Here is a 21,241-nt window from a genome sequence, read left to right on the forward strand (position 1 = left end):
TTTTGAGACAGAGTCTTGCTCTGTTGCCCAGGCTGGAGTGCAATGGCACCATCTCAGATCACTGCAACCTCTGCCTCCTGGGTTCAAGTGATTCTGATGCCCTAGCCTCTCAAGTAGCACCGCCATGCCTGTCCAATTTTTCTATTTTTAGTAGTGATGGGGTTTCACCATGTTGGCTGGGCTGGTGAAGGTGGTAGGTTTCAATGACAGCAGCCTAATGCCATGGGAGTTGGGAGGAGGGAATGATCTGACTCACTCTGGGGCAGGTCTTCCGGTTAGTTCTGCAGTGGATTCTCCTGGGCATCGTGTGGTCCGTCCTCAGAACTGTGCCTCCCTAATGTGGGTGGGTAGATTCACTATCCACTCCATGCTTGGGCTATGCCTCAACCTTTCCCTCCCATGCACAGCCAAAGCCCCTCAAAGCTGCTGGTTTTCCTTGACTCTGGGTTTCTCTCCATCACCCACTGCCTCCCAACAGGTCCCCCTGTCTCTGCATCCTCCTGTTCCAGATTGCTAGGACCCCAGCTGCCCATCAGGGACCCCTCTAAAATAACTTAGTTGAGTCATTGTCTGCTTAACAACCTGTGATATTCTCCATTGCTTATGGAATAAAATCTAAACTCCTTGGCTTTATAGTCCTTTATAGTCCAGTTCCTCCTCTGCTGATATCTCCAGGCTCTTTGTCCCAAGGGCCCATGCTCTCTCCTCACCTCCCTTGCACTCCAGTCCCCTTGATAGACTTGCTGTCTTGCGGGAACATCACCTGCTTTCACATCACCCAGCCTTTGTGTGTGCTGTGTCTTCTGCCTGGAGCACCCTCCCTTCCCATAGTTTGTCAGGCAAGCTCACAGTCATTTCTTGGGATCCATTCAAATGTCACCTCACTTGGGAGGCCTTCCAGATCCCCCCAGATTTTCTTGGGTTCCCTCAGCATCATGACCCTTGCCTTTCATAACATCTATCACACTGACTTTACTTACACATGTACTTCTTTCTCTGGACTGAAAGCTCATTGGTGGCAGAGATCCTTTACAGTTTTGTATTCTGAGTGTCTTGAACACAACATGTAGTCAGTAAAGATGTATTATTGCAAATGTCCACGCATCTTGTGTCTGGCTCAGAATATGGTGTTTTAGACTGGATGCAGTGGCTCACATCTGTAATCCCAGCACTTTGGGAGGCCGAGGCAGGCGGATCACCTGAGGTCAGGAGTTTGAGACCAGCCTGGCCAATACGATGAAACCCTGTCTCTACTAAAAATACAAAAATTAGCCAGGTATGGTGGCGGGCACCTGTAATCCCAGTTACTCAGGAGGCTGAGGCAGGAAAATCACTTGAACCCAGGAGGCAGAGGCTGCAGTGAGTTGAGATCGCACCATTGCACTCCAGCCTGGGCGACCAAAAAAAAAACCCGTCCCAAAAAAAAAAAAATTAGAAATCTCTGGAGTCAGATCTGGGTTACGGGCCTTGCTCTGCCTTTTATCAACTATGTGGCAAGTGACTGACCTCTACAAACCTCGGATTTGTGATCTGAGATTAATCACTGGTTAATTGAGAAACGAGCTGAGTGCTAGGACCTAGGAAGTGTTCCACAAGTGATAGTGATGGTTATTGCTGAGTTTTGAATGGAGGAGCTGCCTTAGAATCAGGAGACCTGCACCCCAGTTCCCATTCTGCCCCACCTCCCTGTGTCACCCTAGGCAGGCCACATTTCCTTCCTACTCTCAGGGGCCTGAAGCAGGTGCCCTCTTAGGGCCCCACAGCCTGATGTGCTGTAGGGCCTGAGAAGCGCCGTCGTGGAGGATGAGACGTGTGAGGGCAGGAAAGAGTGCTGTGTGTCCAGCAGAGGGCCCTGCCCGGCCCATGGCCGGAGGCTGGGAGGGAGGGCAGGCAAGTGATGCCAGACGCCTGACTGGAGGCGGATCCAGCCGGCCAGCTGCCTCTCTGGAGCCCAGCTCTTGGGCCCCTGCACTCACCTGCTCTTCCCGGGGTGGCTGCCTCCTGCTCATTCAGCCATGCGGTGGCTATGGCCCCTGGCTGTCTCTCTTGCTGTGATTTTGGCTGTGGGGCTAAGCAGGGTCTCTGGGGGTGCCCCCCTGCACCTGGGAAGGCACAGAGCCGAGACCCAGGAGCAGCAGAACCGATCCAAGAGGGGCACCGAGGATGAGGAGGCCAAGGGAGTGCAGCAGTATGTGCCTGAGGAGTGGGTGGAGTACCCCCGGCCCATTCACCCTGCTGGACTACAGCCCACCAAGCCCTTGGTGGCCACCAGCCCTAACCCCGACAAGGATGGGGGCACCCCAGGCAGCGGGCAGGAGCTGAGGGGTAATCTGACGGGGGCACCGGGGCAGAGGCTGCAGATCCAGAACCCCCTGTATCCGGTGACCGAGAGCTCCTACAGTGCCTATGCTATCATGCTCCTGGCGCTGGTGGTGTTTGCGGTGGGCATCGTGGGCAACCTGTCAGTCATGTGCATCGTGTGGCACAGCTACTACCTGAAGAGCGCCTGGAACTCTATCCTTGCCAGCTTGGCCCTCTGGGATTTTCTGGTCCTCTTTTTCTGCCTCCCTATTGTCATCTTCAACGAGATCACCAAGCAGAGGCTACTGGGTGACGTTTCTTGTCGGGCCGTACCCTTCATGGAGGTGAGTGTGTGTTCTGTCTGAGCTCAGCTGGGAGGCTGCAATCCAGGGAAGGGGTTCAAAGTCTCCATCAGGTCCTTGGAAGTGGAATTTGTGGGTGTGCAAAACCTGAGTCTTGGAGCTCTGGCTTGCTTCTCCTCTACCTTGGAGAAGGAGACAAATATGGTATTGGTTTCTGGTTGCTCTCAAGAGAAGTAGGCAGGCCGGGGGGACAGGCGGGTGTGTGGGGCTGCTGGGTTCCAGCCCCAGCCTGATCTCTTGCTTCAGGAGCAACCTCAAGGCAGGTCTTTCCCACTTTCTCCAGACCCTAAGCTGCCCTCTCCCTTCCTCAGCCCTTCTCCCCTGTCCCACCCAAGATCCCTCTGTCCTTGGTTGCAGTTTCTCTTCTTCCCTCTGTACCCCTGCGGCTGTCCTGCTCCCACAGCTCCCTTCGCTGCTCCTTCGTCTCCTGCCTCCTGAGGGAGTGCCTGAAGGGAGAGCCCAGTTTCCTTCACACCCCTCTGGATCAAGTCAGCGTCCCCTCCATGAGAATACAAGCACCAGAAGCAAAAGACTGCTCTGTTCTTTCCTCCCTGCTGGGATTCTCATTGTTATCATTGTCATCTCCACCAGCAACTTCCTAGATCCTCTCTGAAAGGGAACACCTGGTTCTGGGCACTGGAGCTAATGGGGGGCTTTAGTCTCAACTCTACCACTGACATACTGGGCGTCACTGGGCATCACTGGGCAGGTTGGGAGACCAAGTCGCCCAACCAGGGCGGGTAGACCAGATGGTCCTTCCAGCTGGCCTGTTCTACACTTCTAAAGTATACCACTATGCCCTCACTTCTGGAATGTCTACGATAAGTCCATGGGTGTCAAAGGATATGTAGAGCATAGAGAGACAACGCAAAACACTGAAGAAATATACCGATGTGTGCATTTATGCAAAACACAGCAAGGCCACCCTCTCTTTATAAGACAAAATAAGCACTTTCAAATTTTGGCAGCATGGAGTGTAATGGAGTGACTGTGGCCTCCCTGTGAAGCTGCTGGGAGGAGGGAGACAACACCCTTTTTCTTTTTTTTTGAGACAGAGTCTCACTCTGTCACCCACAACACCCTTTTTCTTTATTTGAGATGGAGTCTTATTCTGTCACCCAGGGTGGAATGCCGTGGTGTAATCTCAGCTCATTGCAACCTCCGCCTCCCAGGTTCAAACAGTCCTCCCACCTCAGCCTCCCAAGTAGCTGGTACCACAGGCGGGCGGTACCATGCATGGCTAATTTTTGTAGTTTTGGTAGAGACAGGGTTTCACCGTGTTGCCCAGGCTGGTCTCCAAATGCTGAGCTCAAGCAATCTACCTGCCTTGGTCTCCCAAAGTACTGGAATTACAGGCGGAGCCACTGCGCCTGGCAACACCCTTTTATAGGGAGGATCTCAGGATGGCGCTGAGGAGGGAGCAGGAAAAGGCAGCTTGGAATAAAACTTGAGATATTTTTGAGATGTAAAATAGAAGGACAGGGCTGGGCACGGTGGCTCACGCCTGTAATCCCAGCACTTTGGGAGGCCAAGGTGGGTGGATCATGAAGTCAGGAGATCGAGACCATCCTGGCCAACATGGTGAAACCCCGTCTCTACTAAAAGCACAAAAATTAGCTGGGTGTGGTGGCACATGCCTTTAATCCCAGCTACTCGGGAGGCTGAGGCAGGAGAATCACTTGAACCCAGGAGGCGGAGGTTGCAGTGAGCCGAGATTGCGCCTCTGCACTCCAGCCTGGCAACAGAGTGAGACTCTCAAAAAAAAAAGGAGAGAATGGCGGCGCTTCTACCCAAGCTTGAAGGCTGTGCCTCCACAGGCCCGGGCTCCCCTGCCAAGAGAGGGGGTTGGGGTTCTCACAAAGGACACTTGGTGACCGTGCTAAAAGCCGGGGATTGTGTTCCCCCATCCAGAAGAGAGAAGAATTTGGACAGGAGGGGGATCTGAGCACAATCTCTGAGTGTGGCCGAGCAGCGTCTGACGGTGCGGGAGGGTCCCCTCTTCCTTCCTGCTCTTTGGCACTCTCCTCCCCTGCCGCTCGGGCTGCTTCCTCTTGGCTCACGGGGTGGTTTTCCATGCGCTTGATGAATAGTGTGTGGGCATGGTGGGCACAGGCTGCTCGGAGGGGGGCCACTTCCCCACACAGCCAGGCCCTGGGCTTCTCTGGACAGGGCCAGGAGCAGGACTCTGTGTGTTTGTGTGTGCTCGCGCGCGCGTGCACGTAAGCCATGTTCCCCAAGACCATTCATCCCGTGCGTGCACATAATGGGGTGTGGGCAGTGGAAGGACCTGCAAAGATCCAGAACTTCTATGTCTTCATCTTGGTTCTTCCTTGGAGATGATTTTCCAAAGTCTGTCAGAGAGCAACAGGGTCTGTGGGAGCCAGGCCATTCATCCCCCAGCCTGAGAGGCAAAGAACAAGGGGGAAGGAGGTAGGTGTGTGTGTAAACCTCAGCCCCACCATTCATCAGCAGTGTAGTCCTGGGCAAGTCACTCTTCCTGCCTGAGCCTGAGCTTTTTCAGCTGTAAGGTGGTTGATTGGGAATGTGATATGTAAAGTTCCTGACCCATAGGAAAAGCTCATTAAATGGAGTTGTAACCATTATTATAATTCATTTCCTTCCTTCCTTCCTTCCTTCCTTCCTTCCTTCCTTCCTTCCTTCCTTCTTTCCACAGGGTTTCGCTCTGTCACCCAGGCTGGAGTGCAGTGACGTGATCTTGGCTCACTGCGGCCTCAGCCTTCTAGGCTCAAGCCATCCTCTTAACCTCAGCCTCCCTAGTAGTTGGGACCACAGGTGTGCCTCACCACGACGGGCTCTTTTTTGTATTTTTAGTAGAGACTGGGTTCCATCATGTTGCCCAGGCTGGCCACGAACTCCTGGGCTCAAGTGATCTGCCTGCCTCGACCTCTCAAAGTGCTGGGATTATAGGTGTGAGCCACCGCGCCCGGCCCATTATTATAATTTCTATGCTTATCACTCAATTCATTGTCTAACTGAGCCAGAAGCCAGGTATCCTTCCTTGTCCCCATAGGTTTTGACCAAGTGCTTTTCTCTTCCCTCACATCCTGCCCACAGGTCTCCTCTCTGGGAGTCACCACTTTCAGCCTCTGTGCCCTGGGCATTGACCGCTTCCACGTGGCCACCAGCACCCTGCCCAAAGTGAGGCCCATCGAGCGGTGCCAATCTATCCTGGCCAAGCTGGCCGTCATCTGGGTGGGCTCCATGACGCTGGCCGTGCCCGAGCTCCTGCTGTGGCAGCTGGCACAGGAGCCTGCCCCCACCATGGGCACCCTGGACTCGTGCATCATGAAACCCTCAGCCAGCCTGCCCGAGTCCCTGTACTCACTGGTGATGACCTACCAGAATGCCCGCATGTGGTGGTACTTTGGCTGCTACTTCTGCCTGCCCATCCTCTTCACGGTCACCTGCCAGCTGGTGACATGGCGGGTGCGAGGCCCTCCGGGGAGGAAGTCGGAGTGCAGGGCCAGCAAGCACGAGCAGTGTGAGAGCCAGCTCAACAGCACCGTGGTGGGCCTGACCGTGGTCTACGCCTTCTGCACCCTCCCAGAGAATGTCTGCAACATTGTGGTGGCCTACCTGTCCACCGAGCTGACCCGCCAGACCCTGGACCTCCTGGGCCTCATCAACCAGTTCTCTGCCTTCTTCAAGGGCGCCATCACCCCGGTGCTGCTCCTATGCATCTGCAGGCCACTGGGCCGGGCCTTCCTGGACTGCTGCTGCTGCTGCTGCTGTGAGGAGTGCGGCGGGGCTTCGGAGGCCTCGGCCGCCAGTGGCTCGGACAACAAGCTCAAGACCGAGGTGTCCTCTTCCATCTACTTCCACAAGCCCAGGGAGTCACCCCCGCTCCTGCCCCTGGGCACACCTTGCTGAGGCTCCAGCAGGGGTGGGGAGGGAGGGAGGGAGGGGCCGCCACCCCCGCCGGTGTCTGCTGTTCTTTCCCCATAGGTCTTGCTTTGCTGCCTGTCTTGCTGTCTAGAGATGGACTTGGTTCCTCTTGTCAAGGTTTGGGAATGTCAAAGCCCCCTCCCCACACAGGGCCTTTTCTGTCCCTTGTGGGGCCTTCCAACCCTGTCCTTTCCACTGGTGGGTGGTGATGCTTCTAGGTCCTTAGAACTGCCCAGAAACTCTGAGTCCCAACAGCTGGGAGCCAGAACTTTGCCTGCCCTCCCTTGGTTACACTTTCTCTTCTTGCTCTCTGCCTTGTAACCTGACCATACTTTAGTTGTGCCCTTCCCAGGCATCATCTTCCAACCCCCAACCTGGAGCCCCCCGTCTTGGAATGGGGGCTCCTTGGGGGCCAGCTCAATGTGGCTCACCACACTCTTCTTTTTCTTTTCTTTTCTTTTCTTTTTTTTTTTTTTTTTTTTGAGACAGAATCTTGCTCTGTTGCCCAGGCTGGAGTACAGTGGCCTGATGTCAGCTCTCTGCAACCTCTGCCTCCTGGGTTCAAGCGATTCTCCTGCCTCAGCCTCCTGAGTAGCTGGGATTACAGGTGTGCACCACCACACCCAGCTGATATTTGTATTTGTAGAAGAGATGGGGTTTCATCATGTTGGCCAGGCTGGTGTTGAACTCCTGACCTCAAGTGATCTGCTTACCTTGGCCTCCCAAAGTGCTGGGATTACAGGTGTGAGCCGCCGCGCCCGGCCTCAATATACTCTTCTCTGGACCGAATCTGTCCCAGCCCTGGATGCCTCCTCCTACTGGTGCCTTCTTTTCTTCCAGAGGATTTCTCTCTCCTTCCTCCTCCTTTCTTTGGGATCCCCTGGTTGCCCTATCCCAACCTCCCTATTAGGTGCTTTCCCATAGGAGGCCCTTCTTGAGAAACAATAAACTAGGTACAACTACCCCTACACCCATCCACTTTCTTGTGCCACATTCTGGCAGGGCCCAGATGCACCTGGGCCTTCCTGGCCTGGCAATGCCTAGGGGAATTTCTGCTGACCTGGCCTGGCCTGTGGCTGATGTTCAGAATAGCCCTGTGGCCCTGGGGACTCCAAGGGTTTTATGACTTTTGAGGGACAGAGAGGATGGAGGGCTCGGGGAGCCGGGGGACCTAAGTCCTCATCCTGGTCTAAACCCCATGCTCCTTGGGAAGTCAAAAGCCTGGAAAATATCTCTTCTGGAGCCCTCGTCTCTGCTATGCCCTCTCTCCACAAAGCCCCCCCTTGGAGGGAGGCCAGTGGTCTTTCCTCTGTGAGCCCCAGGACTTCCCAACCTTTGTCACTCTGAGAGCTGCTCTTGTTCAGTTTCTTAGAATGGACTGTTTTGCCTGTAGACGGCCCAGCTGCCTGCCCCGGCCTGCCCCCACCCAGCCCCCACTGCATCACCCTTCCCGCCAGAGCTCCCACTGCCCCCGGCAGACCCTTCAGGCAGCTCCTCCTGTGGGGTCTTGCCCTTGAAGTCCCACTTCCCCCAGCCCCACCTCTGGGCCCTTCCAGAGGGCACCATTAGCCTTGTGGGTCCCTGGGAAGCTGGCACAGCATCAACCAGAAGTGATGCCTCAGCCAGGCTACCAATCACTCCCTGCCTGGGAGCTCAGCTTTCCTCAGAACCACCGCCCCTGTCTGAAGCTCTGTCCTGGGTCCCACCAGACTTCTGCCCACCAGGCCTACCTAGAACATCCACACGGGGCCTCAGGGACGGGCAGAGGCAGGGGTTCCGAGCACCCGGGGCTCCATTCTCCTCTGTCCACCCACCCACACTCCTTGGCCTCAGCCTGCCCTGTACCCAAGCTTCCCTCCCCCTCTCCTGGGGATCTTAACGGCCTTGTTCTCTCTCCCTGGCACCCACCCCCAGGGCGGGTGATGCCGCCAAGAGAGAGGGAGGCCGTTGCTAGGTGATGGCGCTGCCATGCGCACACCCTTTGTGCTGGGGAGTGACACCCACCCATTTCTCAGCAGACCTGTTGCCACGGTGACTGAAGCCCCCAGCTCTGTCTGTAGAAACTTCAGATGGCTGGGGGAGCAGGTTGGAGAGCGGACCAAAGGCAGGCCTGTCGCGCTGAAGCTCCTGGGGACCATTTCCTCCACATTTCCCCAACTCCTTCTCCCACCCGCTGCCAGGCCTGGAGGCACCACCAGCTTCCTAAGGGATGCAGGAAGGGGCCTGGTGAACTGAGGTGAAGTCCAGGGCAGGGGAGGCAGACCCCTCAACATCCTGTTTAGGGGTCCTCTTCCACAAAGGGTGCCCTCCGCCTCTCCCTCCTGCTGGTTGGTCGACTCAGAGATGAAGGGGGAGAGATCGTGGCTCCGAGGCTCTGCCACTGCCACCTCCCAGGCCTGCCAACGTGAATGGCTTGCAGAATCAGTCAGCAGGCCAGCGGTCTTGGGAAAGAGCCACTGTCCCCGCAGCCTGGGCCAGCTGGGGGAACAATGTAGGGTTTGTTGCTTAGGGGTCCTAGGCTTGCGGGGGGGGGGTTGGCACATGGTGGGCGGTGGACTTGAGCTGGGATGCTCTGAGATGCCACTAACACGCTCGCTCACCCAGGGGCAGACTTCAGACCAGCCCTCAGATCCTGATGCCAGGTTACGGGGGTTAGGGGAACCTGAAATCCACTGCATCTCCCTGCTCCACTTGGGAGTCACCTTCTCATCACTTATCCTGGAACCTGAGTGCAATTACTTAAACCCAGTCTCAGCTTCCTCATCTGCAAAATGGGAATAGTCGTCCTTCACAGAGGAGTATGGTCATTTAATGAGAGAAGATACATAAAGCACTTTGCATGGTGCCCCAAACCTTTTATTCCTTCCTCCCCTTTGGGAATTCAATTCTCCAGTGTGATGGAGCAGGCTTGGCCAGGGGATTCTTAAATGCATCCAGCTTTTGGCATCAAAGGGCCCCAAACATGACAAATTACCTATACTCATAGTCTGTTCCCTGTTCAACTTTAATAGGTTGTGTGTTTTTTTGTTTTTTTTGTTTTTTTTGTTTTTAAGAGTTGGGGGGGGTCTTACTATGTTGCCCAGGCTGGCTTTGAACTCCTGGGCTCAAGCAGTCCTCCTGCCTCAGCCTCCTGAGTAGCTGGGACTACAGGTGTGTACCACCATGCCTGGCTGAACAGTTTTTTTTTTGACAGGAGCTCACTCTGTCACTCAAGCTGAGTGCTGTGGTGTGATCACAGCTCATTGCAGCCTCTGCTTCCTGGGCTCACACAATTCTCCTGCCTCAGCTTCCTGAGTAGCTGGGACTACAGGTGTGCACTACCACGCCTGGCTAATTTTTGATTATTTGTAGACATAGGGTCTCACTATTTTGTCCAGGCTGGTCTCAAACTCCCGGACTCAAGTGATTCTCCTACCTCGGGCTCCCAAAGTGCTGGGATTACAGGTATGAACCACTGCCCCTGGCCCTCGAACAAATTCTTTAAGTCTTATTAGTACCTGCTGCATGCCGGCACTCCGGAAGGAGGATGCTCGCTTGCTTCCTGGTAACCAGCTCTCTTATCTCAAACCTCAGTCCTCACTGAGGATCACAGGATCTAGAAAGGCACCTCGGCCTGGAAACAGCCCCAGATGAGTGAGATTGCTGGTCCTCTCCCAGGATCCCAGGCCCAGGGCAAACCCAGACATGCTTACAGCCAGGAGAGGGCAGGGGACAGAGCCCTGGCCCCCCTTCAACCTCCTTAGCCAGGAGGGCATGTCCCATTTTCCTTAGGAGTTGGGAGTTACCCTAGAATCACTTAGCTTCAGATGCCAAATTCCATCCACATTCTTTCCTCCAACTCTCCAGCAGTGGGGAACTGCCTCTCCAGGCAGGGCACTGCTCTGACAGGTCTCATGACTGCCTCCAGGAGGAAGCTCTGGGCACCAATGAAGGTGAGGGGCTGGGGGGCCTAGGACGAGGAGTCAAGATCCCCACTCCCAGGACTATGGGACAATTTGGCTCCTTTTTCCTGCAGTGGGAGGGGTGAGAAGGGCTGGGGTGTTCTGCAGGGGCCTGCTCCATTTTCCAGGGTGAAGGAGAGGCCGAGGGAGGTGGAGCGGGAGGAGGTGGGGCTTACTGTGAAACTGGGTCAAGATGGCCTTGGATTTGAGCAGGCAGGGCCACCAGGCTGCGAGGCAGCAGCTGTGAGCAGTGCCGAGGGAGGACCAGTCTGACGGTGAACGGTGAGGTGGGTGGGGGCCGACTAGAATCAGGCAGAGGAGCAGAGGAGCGAGGGCAGGCCAGGCCTCTTACCAGGAAACCCATAGCATTGGCACTAACTGAGAGGCAGCAAAGGCGGTGACACTCCTCCAGGCTCTGTGGGCCCAGCCCTACCCCTGGAGCAGAGTTAACTGGTTCTGGGGTAGGAAATGGGGGCCAGAGGGACAGGGTTCTGGTTCTGGCTCAATCTTGGCTGCCGGTGAGATCCAGGGCCTGGGAAAGAGGGGCTGAGGCCTGAACTGGGCCTAAGGAGAGCGCAGCTCAGTTGGCACACAAAACAGCACCCAGCCCTGTCCCTTGCCACCTCTACCCAGCCCTGGGCAGTTCCCTCAACAGAGCTTTGCAGCCTCACGTGGCAGCTGCTGGCTCAAAGCTGGGACTACATGAAAGTCTGAAAAGAGAATAAGAAGGAGGTGGCGCCAAGAGCCTGGACGCACGTGTGGGAGGCCGTTTTGTGCAGCGCTATTGTGCTTCCCGGGCGGGCACATGCTCGTGCTCCATGGCTCTGTTGGTGCCCAGTGTGCAGGGGTGTGCTGGTGGCCCTGTGGGCCTGTCGGGCAACCCATGCCAACTGCGGAGAAGTAACCGGCACCATACACCCCCCCAACACAAAACTGGTCATTTATTTTTGTTGTTGTCATTGTTATTAGGAGGCAAAAAAATGTACAGTTACAAGAATGATTTTCCAAACAGAGGTTAAATATGAGCTGAAAAGTGTAAAAAAGGAAGAGGAACATCACTTTACAAATCATTAAATTAAACAAATAAACAAACAGAACCCAAAAAACCAACCCCCCATGCTGAGTTCTCTCCTTGTGCAACTCTGCAAAATGAGAACAGAAAATGAAGTGGGCCGTGGAGGTGGGGGCCCTGGGGAGGGGCGGGAGCTGGGAACCAGGAGCAGGCAGGAGGGGGCTGCTGGGGCATGGATGCTGGCTTTCTGCCCCGTGCACCTGGTAGTTTCTGGTACCTGGTCGTACCTGGTGGCTCTACCCAGGCTGGGGACCGAGGGGAGGGGCCCCCGGAAGCCCTTGCTAGCCTGTGGGGTTCAAGCACTGCCAGGACAAGCCAGACTGGGCGGTGGAAACACACGGGACAGGGGGGCGGCCACCAGTGCCCAGGCTGGTACCTGCCGCAGGTGCCAGTCTCCAACTCTCCTGATCTGAACTTGCCCCAAGTCCACCTGCGTCTCCCTCCTTTTCTCCAGACTGCCCCCTCCCAGATCCCGAAAGGGATGCCCTGCAGCATCAAATGGTTGATTTTAGTCTTTGCTTAAATTAAAAAATTAAAATATATATACATATATATACTGTACACACAGGACGATAACAGAGAGTGTTGAAAAGGGAGGTACAGGAGTGGGCCGGGGAAAAGCCAGGGGCGGGGGCTGTGGCTGGCTGATGGGACAAAGGCGGGGGGAAGGGTGAGAAGTTAGGGGACCAGAATGGGGGGCGATGTATTTTACAATAAAAACAGGAGTTCAAACCTCAGCAGAACAGGACTCTGGGGTCCCCAGAGGGCCCTCCTCACACTGGGTGAGGAGGGGTGGGCTTAGGGGAACGACGGGGGTGGGCGGGGAGCTCGGCTTCAGGTTTAGATGACGACGGTCCCTGGTCTGAGGGAGAAGGGCTGGAGTCTCAGCTTCTCCGTGACTTTGAGTGTTGAATAAGCCACTGTAGGGTGATGTCTGAGGGGAAAAGAGAACAGCTTATAAGGCCTGCAAGTGCTGGCCATGCTGGGGCAGCAGAGGCCTAAGAAACTAAACCTAAGGGTATCAGAAGTCCAGAGACGCCAGGAGGGGTGGCGCACACCTGGAGTCCCAGCTACGTGGGAAGCTCAGGTGGGAGGATTGCTTGAACCCAGGAGTGGAGTTGGAGGCTTCAGTGAGCTATGATCACTCCACGGAACTCCAGCCTGGGTGACACAGCGAGACACTTTCTCAAAAACAAACAAACAAACAAGAAGTCCAGAGCTGGCAAGCGCCACACGGCCCTGACCAAGTAGTAGCGGAATCCAGGTGCTGGGAAAGAGACAGAGCCACAGCATGTCAGAGCCAGCGGGGACCTGAGAATCACCGGGTCCAGCCCTGGAATCTTAGAAGTGAGGAGGTGAAGCCCCCCGAGCGGGGATCGATTTGCCAGAGATCACACAACCACTTGGGGACGAGCTGGGATAGTGCCCAGAATCTGGGCCGCCCGGCTGCCTTTTCTACCCAAGAGCCACAGGGCTTTGGACTTAAAGGAAAGTTGTGGAGCGAGAACCTTTGAGAGCCACTACAACACCCAGAAATGCCTCTCCCTGCTCCTCCCCTTTCCCCAATCCTACGCACCAATGTTGTCCTTTTCTTTGCAGGAGATGGAGTAGCAGCAGATCTCTCGGTCCTGGATGGCAGATAGATTCCTGGGGGAAACCAGAGTAGAGTCCGCTGAGGCTACGAACGTCCAGGGGGCCTGGGACTAGGGGACAGCAGGGCCTTCAAGAGGCTGCAATGGGGAGGGTGAGGTGCCTGAAAAGGTGAGCTCTGCTGCCACCGTGTGGCTAATACTAAGAACAGCAGCAAGCCTAGGCTGTTGGTCTGGTGGTTGGGGAATTGAGAGAGCAGAAAGTAATATAACAACTCACATTTTCTCTATCAGCTCCTTCTCATCCAATGCTCCCGGAAGGTCTCGCTTGTTACCCAGGACTAAGACCTATGGAGAAGCGAGGGTGAGGATGAGGTCTAGGGCAGCCGTGCTCCCGCTGTATGGGTGGTGAGCTGGCCTCCTGGGTCCCGTTTCCTCTCTACACCCCTACTATGCCCGGCTTTTACCTGCCCCCAGTGACTTCCCAGCCACGCTCCCTCCCCATCCCACTCCCACAGGTCTGCTGACCGGGATGCCCTGCAGCTGGGGTTTGTCCAGTAGGTTGTGGAGCTCGTTCTTAGAGGCCTCAATCTTCTCCTGGTCAGCAGCATCCACCATGTACCTGGGGAAAGGGGCAGGGTGGGGACAAGCATGTTGACACTGCAGGCTGGGGTGGTGCAAGGAAGAGAAGGAGCTGCTGCTTGGAGGCAAAAGCATCTGTTGCAGCTTGGTCACTTCAGGATCCCATGGGCTACCTGGCCTGGCTCAAGGCAGGTGCTCTGCGGATGTCTGAGTCCATGGGAGTGAATAGCTGCGGGGACTCCTGGGGCCTGCCAATAGCCTCCAAGTGCTACTCTGGGGAAGCCGTTACTCGTGGAAAAGCAAGGGCCCTTTGGGATTAGCTGTAAGACACTCTCAAAGTGACCCACTTACGTTTTCATGGAAAGACTAAATAAGGTTAGAGTGAAAAAAGCAAAGGAAACCTTAGAAGATTTCTTTTAGCAAGATACTTTTTGTTATCAGGTTAAAAAGCAACCTATTGTTTATTCTAAACGATCTATTGTTTGGGCATATATATATACAATAAATTTTATTATTATTATTAATATCATTTTTGAGACGGAGTCTCGCTCTGTTGCCAGGCTGGAGTGCAGTGGTGCAATCTCAGCTCACTGCCACCTCAGCCTGCCAGGTTCAAGCGATTCTCCTGTCTCAACCTCCCAAGTAGCTGGGACTACAGGCACATGCCGCCACGCATGGCTAATTTTTTCTATTTTCAGTAGAGATGGGGTTTCACCGTGTTAGCCAGGATGGCCTCGATCTCCTGACCTTGTGATCCACCCGCGCTGGGCTCCCAAAGTGCTGGGATTACAGGTGTGAGCCACCACACCCGGCCTATTAGTTTTTGAGACAGGGTCTCACTCTGTCACCCAGGGTGGAGTGCAGTGGTGCAATTAGAGCTCATTGCAGCCTCAGCTTCCCGGACTCAAGAGATCCTCCCGCCTCAGTCGTCTGAGTAGGTGGGACTACAGGTGCGTGCCACCAGCATCAGCTAATTTTTGTACTTTTGTAGAGATAGGGTTGTGCCATGTTACCCAGGTTGGTTTTGAACTTCTGATCTCAAGTGATCTGCCTGCCTTGGCCTCCCACTGTGCCCTGCCATTTTTCAATGTTTAAAATTTATTTTATTTTATTTTTTTAAAGACAGGATCTTGCTATGTTGCCTAGGCTGGCCTTAAACTCCTGGGCTCAAGCAATCTTCCTGCCTCAGCCTCCCAAGTAGCTGGGATTACAGGTGTGTGGCACCACGCTCAGCCAAAAAAAACATTATTTTTAAAAAGTAAGAGAGGGCTGGGTGCAGTGGCTCATGCATGTAATTTGGGAGGCCGAGATGGGCAGATCACCTGAGGTCGGGAGTTCGAGACCAGCCTAACCAACATGGAGAAACCCCGTCTCTACGGAAAATACAAAATTAGCCAGGTGTGGTGGAGCATGCCTGTAATCCCAGCTACTCAGGAGGCTGAGGTGGGAGAATTGCTTGAACCTGGGAGGCAGGAGGTTGCAGTGAGCCAAGATCATGCCATTGCACTCCAGCCTGGGCAACAAGAGCAAAACTCCATCTCAAAAAAAAAAAAAAAAGAATCATTTAAATCACACAAAATTCAAGACAGTGGTGACTTGGGGTTGAGGGGAGGAAGACAGTTAATGAAGACAACGCACAGATGTCTGTTTCTTAGATTGGGTAGTGAGCGCTCAGGGCATTTATCCAATAAGAAACGAGCAGCATGCAAAATAAAGGCAGGCCATGGACCGACACTGTGTCATGAACTAAGGATTAGGTCTAATACAACCCTGCGCCTCTGAGGTCCTCGAAGGTAGCAGGGCTAGGGGAGCCAGGTAAGGCTGGAGTCTGGGGATGCCTCCCACGTACTTACACGATGGCGCTCACTCCTCGGCAGTAGCGCTCCCACATGCTGCGAAAACGCGGCTGTCCCCCAATGTCCCAGAGCTGAGCAAGAAGAGGGTGAGATAGCCTCAGTAGCGGGCAGGCCACCAAAACGGTCTCAAATGCCCCCTCCTACTCTGCCCTACTCTCCTCTGCCTCCCCGGCTTTCTCTCCAGTTCTCCCCCTTCTCCACTCCCCTCTCCGTCTACCTTAGAAGTCTTCTACTGTCTTTTCCCAGCTCCTCAACAGGGGGACCCTGGCCTCTGCCCCATTTGAGCTCGCTCCTCCCAGGGGCCTCCGTTGCCCTCCCCAACACACACACACACACACACAGTCCTCTGCACCCCCAAACTTCCGAGCCCTCACCTTGATAGTCACATTCCCTTTGGTGATTTTGCGCATGTTGAAACCCACGGTGGGGATCATGTCCTCGTTGAACTGTCCTGACTGGAAAGAAGACTCAGAATGGGAAACGGTGCAAAAATCGACATGTCCCAGCCACAGACCAAGAGGCTGCAAGAACCATGCAGAGGCCGGGCCAGAGCCTCCTAGGCTTCCCACCGTGGGGTACTCTTGCATGTCCCATGCTTTTAGGCAGGATGGGCTGTCACCAACCTATGTGTCCCGCCTATACTCGGGGGTGCCCTGTGAAGAGACCCACTTTTATCAGACAGTCTCAATCTCTTTGCCTAGACTAGGGGAAAATTCTTCCTCAAGTCTAACCTACATCTCTCTGTAGTAACTGCTGCTACTTTCTCTCCAGTGGAGAGGAAGAAGAAATTATCTCCCAGGAAGAGAACTTGAGGCAAGTCATGTTCTAACAGTTAAGGAGGATCTCAAGAAAGCAGATGCATTTTCCAACTAAAAAGTCAAACTTTTTGGGGCAGAGCATATTGGTCATCCTGAAAATGCAGTGCACGCCAAGCAATTTCGGGATTATCCATGGTTTGGTTTATTTGTACTGTACTCCCGTTATTGGGAAGGATAACTCACATTCTATATTGTCTGCTTACTGATGTATGTGTCTCCTCACTAGAAGGAACACTTCCTGGGAGAGGACCCAGGTTTATAGTAACACCATTAGTAAATGTTTGCTGAATACTGGGGGGTTGACTGTAATTCCATTTTCCAAAATCCATTCTGTATTGTCTCTAAGATTTCTGGATTCTTTTAAACCACCTGCAGGCTTCAAATAAGGCCAGACCCAACTCCCTCTCAGGTCATATCTCCGTGTTCACAGGTAGGACACTTCTGCTTATCCCCTGGAAGCAGGCTGAAGAGATGGGGCTCAGCCGGGCGCGGTGGCTCACACCTGTAATCCCAGCACTTTGGGAGACTGAGGGAGTGGATCACGAAGTCAGGAGTTCGAGACCAGTATGGCCAACATGGTGAAACCCCGTCTCTACTAAAAATACAAAAAATTAGCTGGGCGTGGTGGCACGTGCCTGTAATCCCAGCTACCTGGGAGGCTGAGGCGGGAGAATCACTTGAACCCAAGAGGCAGAGGTTGCAGTGAGCTGAGATCATGCCATTGCACTCTAGCCTGGGTGACAGAGCAAGACTCTGGCTCAAGAGAAAAAAAAAGAGATGGGGCTCACTCAACTTTGAACCTGAGGGTGATAGCCCTGTTCCTTTTTTTTTTTTGAGACAGTCTCACTCTATCGCCCAGGCTGGAGTGCAACGATGCAATCTCAGCTCACTGCAGCCTCTGCCTTCTGGGCTCAAGCGAGTCTCCTGCCTCAGCCTCCCCGGTAGCTGAGACCACAGGCATGTACCACTACACCCAGCTAATTTTTGTAGTTTTAGTAGAGACAGGGTTTTACCACATTGGCCAGGATAGTCTTGAACTCCTGACCTCAAGTGACCCGCCTACCTGGGCCTCCCAAAGTGCTGCTATTAGCCAAGATGTAGATGATTGGCTCTTATTTCATGCCTCCAAGTCCACATGAAGACCCCTGATTAGAGTGCTTTGATTCCTCCCCCACCCCCTCTTTTTTTTTTTTAAGACAGAGTCTCACTCTTTTGCCCAGGCAGGAGTGCAGTGGCGGATCTCGGCTCACCATAGCCTCTGCCTCCTGGGTTCAAGTAGTCCTGCCTCAGCCTCCTGAGTAGCTGCAACTACAGGCGTGCACCACCACGCCTGGCTAATTTTTTTTTTTTTTTTGTATTTTTAGTAGATACAGGGTTTCACCGTGTTGGCCAGGATGGTCTCGATCGATCTCCTGACCTCATGATCTGCCCGCCTCGGCCTCCCACAGTGCTGGGATTATAGGCGTGAGCCACTGCGCCCGGCCCGATTCCCTTTTATCTGCAGGAACCACCCATTCGTCAGGGCCCTAGGGTGATGTAAGAACGGAGTACCCAGGACTGACACCCAATGACAAGGTCCAGCAGCAGTTTCCAACCTGAGGCCCACAGTTGGGCTTCAGAGATCCCCTGAACCCCCTGAAATTGTACACAATCTCTGTGTGTGTGTGCAAAGTTTTGTTTGTATGTACATTTTTCTGAAGAAAGGGTCTCTAACTCCTCTCAGATATCAAAAAAGGTCTGAGAGCCCCAAAGGTAGGAATCACTGAGGAAGAGGAAATGGCTTCCTCTGGCTAAGCAGGGAGAATTAAGTGTGCTGAAATTACCCAAACCCCAGCAGCACGCTGCAGTCTACCCCATCCCTATCCACAGAGTCTGAGGAAGGAGGCCCAGTTCTTGTTTATCTCTCATCCCAGGGGTGCTTGGATAAGAAATTTGAACTTCTCTGGACCTCAGGGTTTCTGAATGTAAAATTGGGGAGAATGGTTTCGGTCTCTTAGGAACTGTAAATAAGACTCACAACGTGCTTGGAAATGGTTTCTATATAGCATGGAAAACCATCACTGCTCTTTGACAACTAGAAGATCCACAGGTTACCAAGTAAATGAGAAGCCCAGCCTGGCAGAATGTGACCTTGGCAGAGGTGGATGCTAGGAGGGCCTTCAAGGAGCCAGGCTCCCCAGCACCAGTAGGTCCTGTTCAGCTGTGAATTGGAGATAAGGTGGAATCAGATTATGACTTAATTTCGCTGCGAATGCCTCCCTGTCTCACAGCTCTTTATTTAAGGTTGGAAGTAACCTGAAGTCATGCAGCCCAACCTCTTGTCTCAGACTTCAATCCCTTCTGCCCCATCCCCTCTTGGGTCAGTTTCAACTATCAGAAAGTTCTTTATATTGAGTTAAAAATCTGGCTGGACATGGTGGCTCATACCTGTAATCCCAGCACTTTGGGATGCTGAGGCGGGCAGATCACCTGAGGTCAGGAGTTTGAGACCAGCCTGGCCAACATGAGAAAACCCCATCTCTACTAAAAATACAAAAATTAGCCAGGCGTGGTGGTGTGTGCCTGTAATCCCAGCTACTCCGGAGACTGAGGCAGGAGAATTGCATGAGCCTGGGAGGCGGAGGTTGCAGTGAGCCGAGTTTGCACCACTGTACTCCCAGCCTGGGCGACAGAGTGAGACTCTGTCTCAAAAAAAAAAAAAAGGGAAAAAAAAATCTATCATTCCTAGAATGTCCACCCATTGTTCCTAAGTCCCCTTGGGCACTCCAAGACTAGTTATTCCATAGGACAGTCTTTGACACTTTTAAATATTTGAAAATGTGTTTCCTAGGGCAAAACACCTCCCACTTTTCTAGCATCACAACTTTTTCAGAACTCAAAGGATGTTTTAGGTTCTTTGTTTGTTTTTGGCCTCCCAAATTGCTGGGATTACAGGCGTAAGCCACCACGCCCAGCCGATGTTTTAGGTTCTTAGAAGCATTGTATATAATTTCTTTCCAGCTCATATTAACCTGCTGAGCAGCTAGACACACTAAACTCAATTTCTATTTACAGCTAGACCTCATAGGGTGAGTAGAAAAAACCCAATGCCAAAAGATCTGAGACAAACAGAGGCCAAATGAACAGGCAAAGGTAATTCAGAAATCCAGTGGTAGGCATGGGAACAGAGCCCAGGGGTCCCAACTCTTCATTTATTACTGGAAGACACTCAACTGTGATTATACATGGGGTGGGCAGAAATGCCAGTGTGGTAGCCCCAGAGGAGCTGAAAATGCTGGAGTGACCAGGACACTGGAATTCCAACTGCAGCCCACACTGGGTGGTTTTCCTTGGGAAGCCTCTTTAAAGAAGGGAATTTAGCTTGCCTGCTCTTTTAGATGTGCCAGCGGAAGTGGCAAATTTAAGATAAAAAAGGGGACCATGTGGGCTGGAGATGGGGGACTTTTCCTGTACATCACAGAAACTCTTGACCCTGGCATGGGAATTTGGGACTCTTGGGTTCTGTTTCTGGTCTACTATAGTCTCCAACTCTCTGGATACGATGCTGGTCTAGAGGGGGCCCTCCTGTCAAAGGCTCAACTGCAGACCCAGAAACCGAACCCACCTGGGTACCTGTAGATCCCTGTCCCAGAGCACAACTGTAGTAACACCCTGGGGAATGAGGAGATACCTAGGCCCAGCTGCATTTCTCACATCTAAACTCCTAGAAGCGAAGCCACCTAGGCCTGCAGAGTCAGGTCAGAGTCCAGGTGTTGTGTGCCTGCTCTGGGAATCCAAGAGCCGAAGTCAATGCCAACTTTAACCAGAGGGTCTCTGACCCCAAGGGCAGAGCCTAGGCAGACAGAGCCCAGGGGCGTTAGCTCCGAAAATTACTGTGCCAAAACTGCAGCATTGGCCTGAAGATCTTGCCCTGTCAGATCAGGAGACAGGAGAGAGGAGACACTGGGTTGAGGAAGGGCAGAGGTCATTTGCAGAGCATGTTTGGGAAAGGAAGCCAGTGTTCATTCATGTAACCACGGGGTGCCCACCCCTTGAGCCTTCCATCTGCCTTCATGCCTCAGGTCCAATGAAGTGACATCCCCTGCCTTCTGGGATGCTGAGAACTGTCGGGGAGGCCCATCTTCTGCAAGGCAGGGCAACAACATGACAGGTGGAGGTACCTAGGCTGGCTGGACACATTCCTCTGCTGACCTATCTCATCAGCATCTTTGGTCACTATCTGGCCAACTCACAGTTGTTGGAAACCTCAGCTTTGGGACTGGGGCCAGGTCCCTGGACAACCCCAGTCCCTGTCCCACACTTCCTCGACCCACAAGCCCTGTCTAGCCTAGCTCTGACAGGCAGGCCGCAGCCATTACTGCAGCCTCAGCTCACACCCATGGAGCTCATCTTCCCCTTTTTTTGAGAGAGATTTTAACTCCTTCCCCACCACTCCCCTGGCACTGAAAGACTCTTAAAATCACCCACTTCAGTGTTGACTACCCAAAGCCCTTAGAGTCACTCTCCCAAGGCCCCAGCGGGCAGTGCCCCTGCACCTCATCCTCTCTTGTCGGGAGCACCTCCTCCTGCAACTTCTGAGCCAGACAGAGTCTCCAAACTCCGGTTACCATGCCATCCTCCCTGGACCCCCCGGGTAGACACTGCGGGTCGGGGAGAGGTTGGGGAGGAGTCTGGGCTTGAGCCAAGGGCCTCAGCTGAGTCCTCTACTCCCGGGGGATACCTCCCCTCCCCCTCAATAGGGCCGGGGCTTCCTCTTCCGGCAAGGAGGGGTTAAGCCCTCTGGGTGGGGCTGGGCTTGCTCAGACCCCCGCCCC

The 21,241-nt window shown here is 53.8% G+C and overlaps 2 protein-coding genes across 3 annotated transcripts; one reads left to right on the forward strand and one right to left on the reverse strand.

The window, feature by feature from the left end:
• The first annotated feature begins 1,858 nt into the window (after positions 1 to 1,858).
• Positions 1,859 to 7,537, forward strand: GPR37L1 (G protein-coupled receptor 37 like 1). Of its 2 annotated transcripts, XM_011931757.1 has the most exons (3): positions 1,977 to 1,990; positions 2,289 to 2,645; positions 5,739 to 7,537. In XM_011931757.1, exons 2-3 carry the CDS (start codon positions 2,415 to 2,417, stop codon positions 6,552 to 6,554), a joined length of 1,047 nt encoding a protein of 348 aa, XP_011787147.1. In that variant the 5' UTR covers positions 1,977 to 1,990; positions 2,289 to 2,414; the 3' UTR covers positions 6,555 to 7,537. The 2 variants fall into 2 exon arrangements, with proteins under 2 accessions (XP_011787146.1, XP_011787147.1); XM_011931756.1 differs by having other exon boundaries at positions 1,859 to 2,645.
• Positions 7,538 to 11,432: 3,895 nt separating this feature from the next.
• Positions 11,433 to 16,196, reverse strand: ARL8A (ADP-ribosylation factor-like 8A). Its single transcript, XM_011931843.1, has 8 exons — positions 16,179 to 16,196; positions 15,984 to 16,064; positions 15,607 to 15,680; positions 13,700 to 13,793; positions 13,452 to 13,519; positions 13,159 to 13,229; positions 12,212 to 12,516; positions 11,433 to 11,716 (listed from the first exon to the last, which is right to left on the reverse strand). The coding sequence occupies exons 1-7, from the start codon at positions 16,194 to 16,196 to the stop codon at positions 12,467 to 12,469; spliced, it is 456 nt and encodes a 151-aa protein (XP_011787233.1). The 3' UTR covers positions 11,433 to 11,716; positions 12,212 to 12,466.
• Between the last annotated feature and the right edge of the window lie 5,045 nt (positions 16,197 to 21,241).

Source organism: Colobus angolensis, unplaced genomic scaffold, assembly GCF_000951035.1.
Source record: "Colobus angolensis palliatus isolate OR3802 unplaced genomic scaffold, Cang.pa_1.0 Scaffold91, whole genome shotgun sequence".
In the NCBI taxonomy this organism is placed as follows: Eukaryota; Metazoa; Chordata; class Mammalia; order Primates; family Cercopithecidae; genus Colobus; species Colobus angolensis.

Excerpts from the sequence above, each read along its gene's own strand:
- GPR37L1 (XM_011931756.1), top strand. The coding sequence starts at position 2,016 with ATGCGGTGGCTATGGCCCCTGGCTGTCTCTCTTGCTGTGATTTTGGCT. Across the intron at positions 2,646-5,738 it reads GGGCCGTACCCTTCATGGAG|GTCTCCTCTCTGGGAGTCAC; the intron begins GTGAGTGTGTGT and ends TCCTGCCCACAG.
- ARL8A (XM_011931843.1), bottom strand. Across the intron at positions 13,794-15,606 it reads CGAGGAGTGAGCGCCATCGT|GTACATGGTGGATGCTGCTG; the intron begins GTAAGTACGTGG and ends CCCTTTCCCCAG. Across the intron at positions 13,230-13,451 it reads AAGGAGCTGATAGAGAAAAT|GAATCTATCTGCCATCCAGG; the intron begins GTGAGTTGTTAT and ends GGTTTCCCCCAG.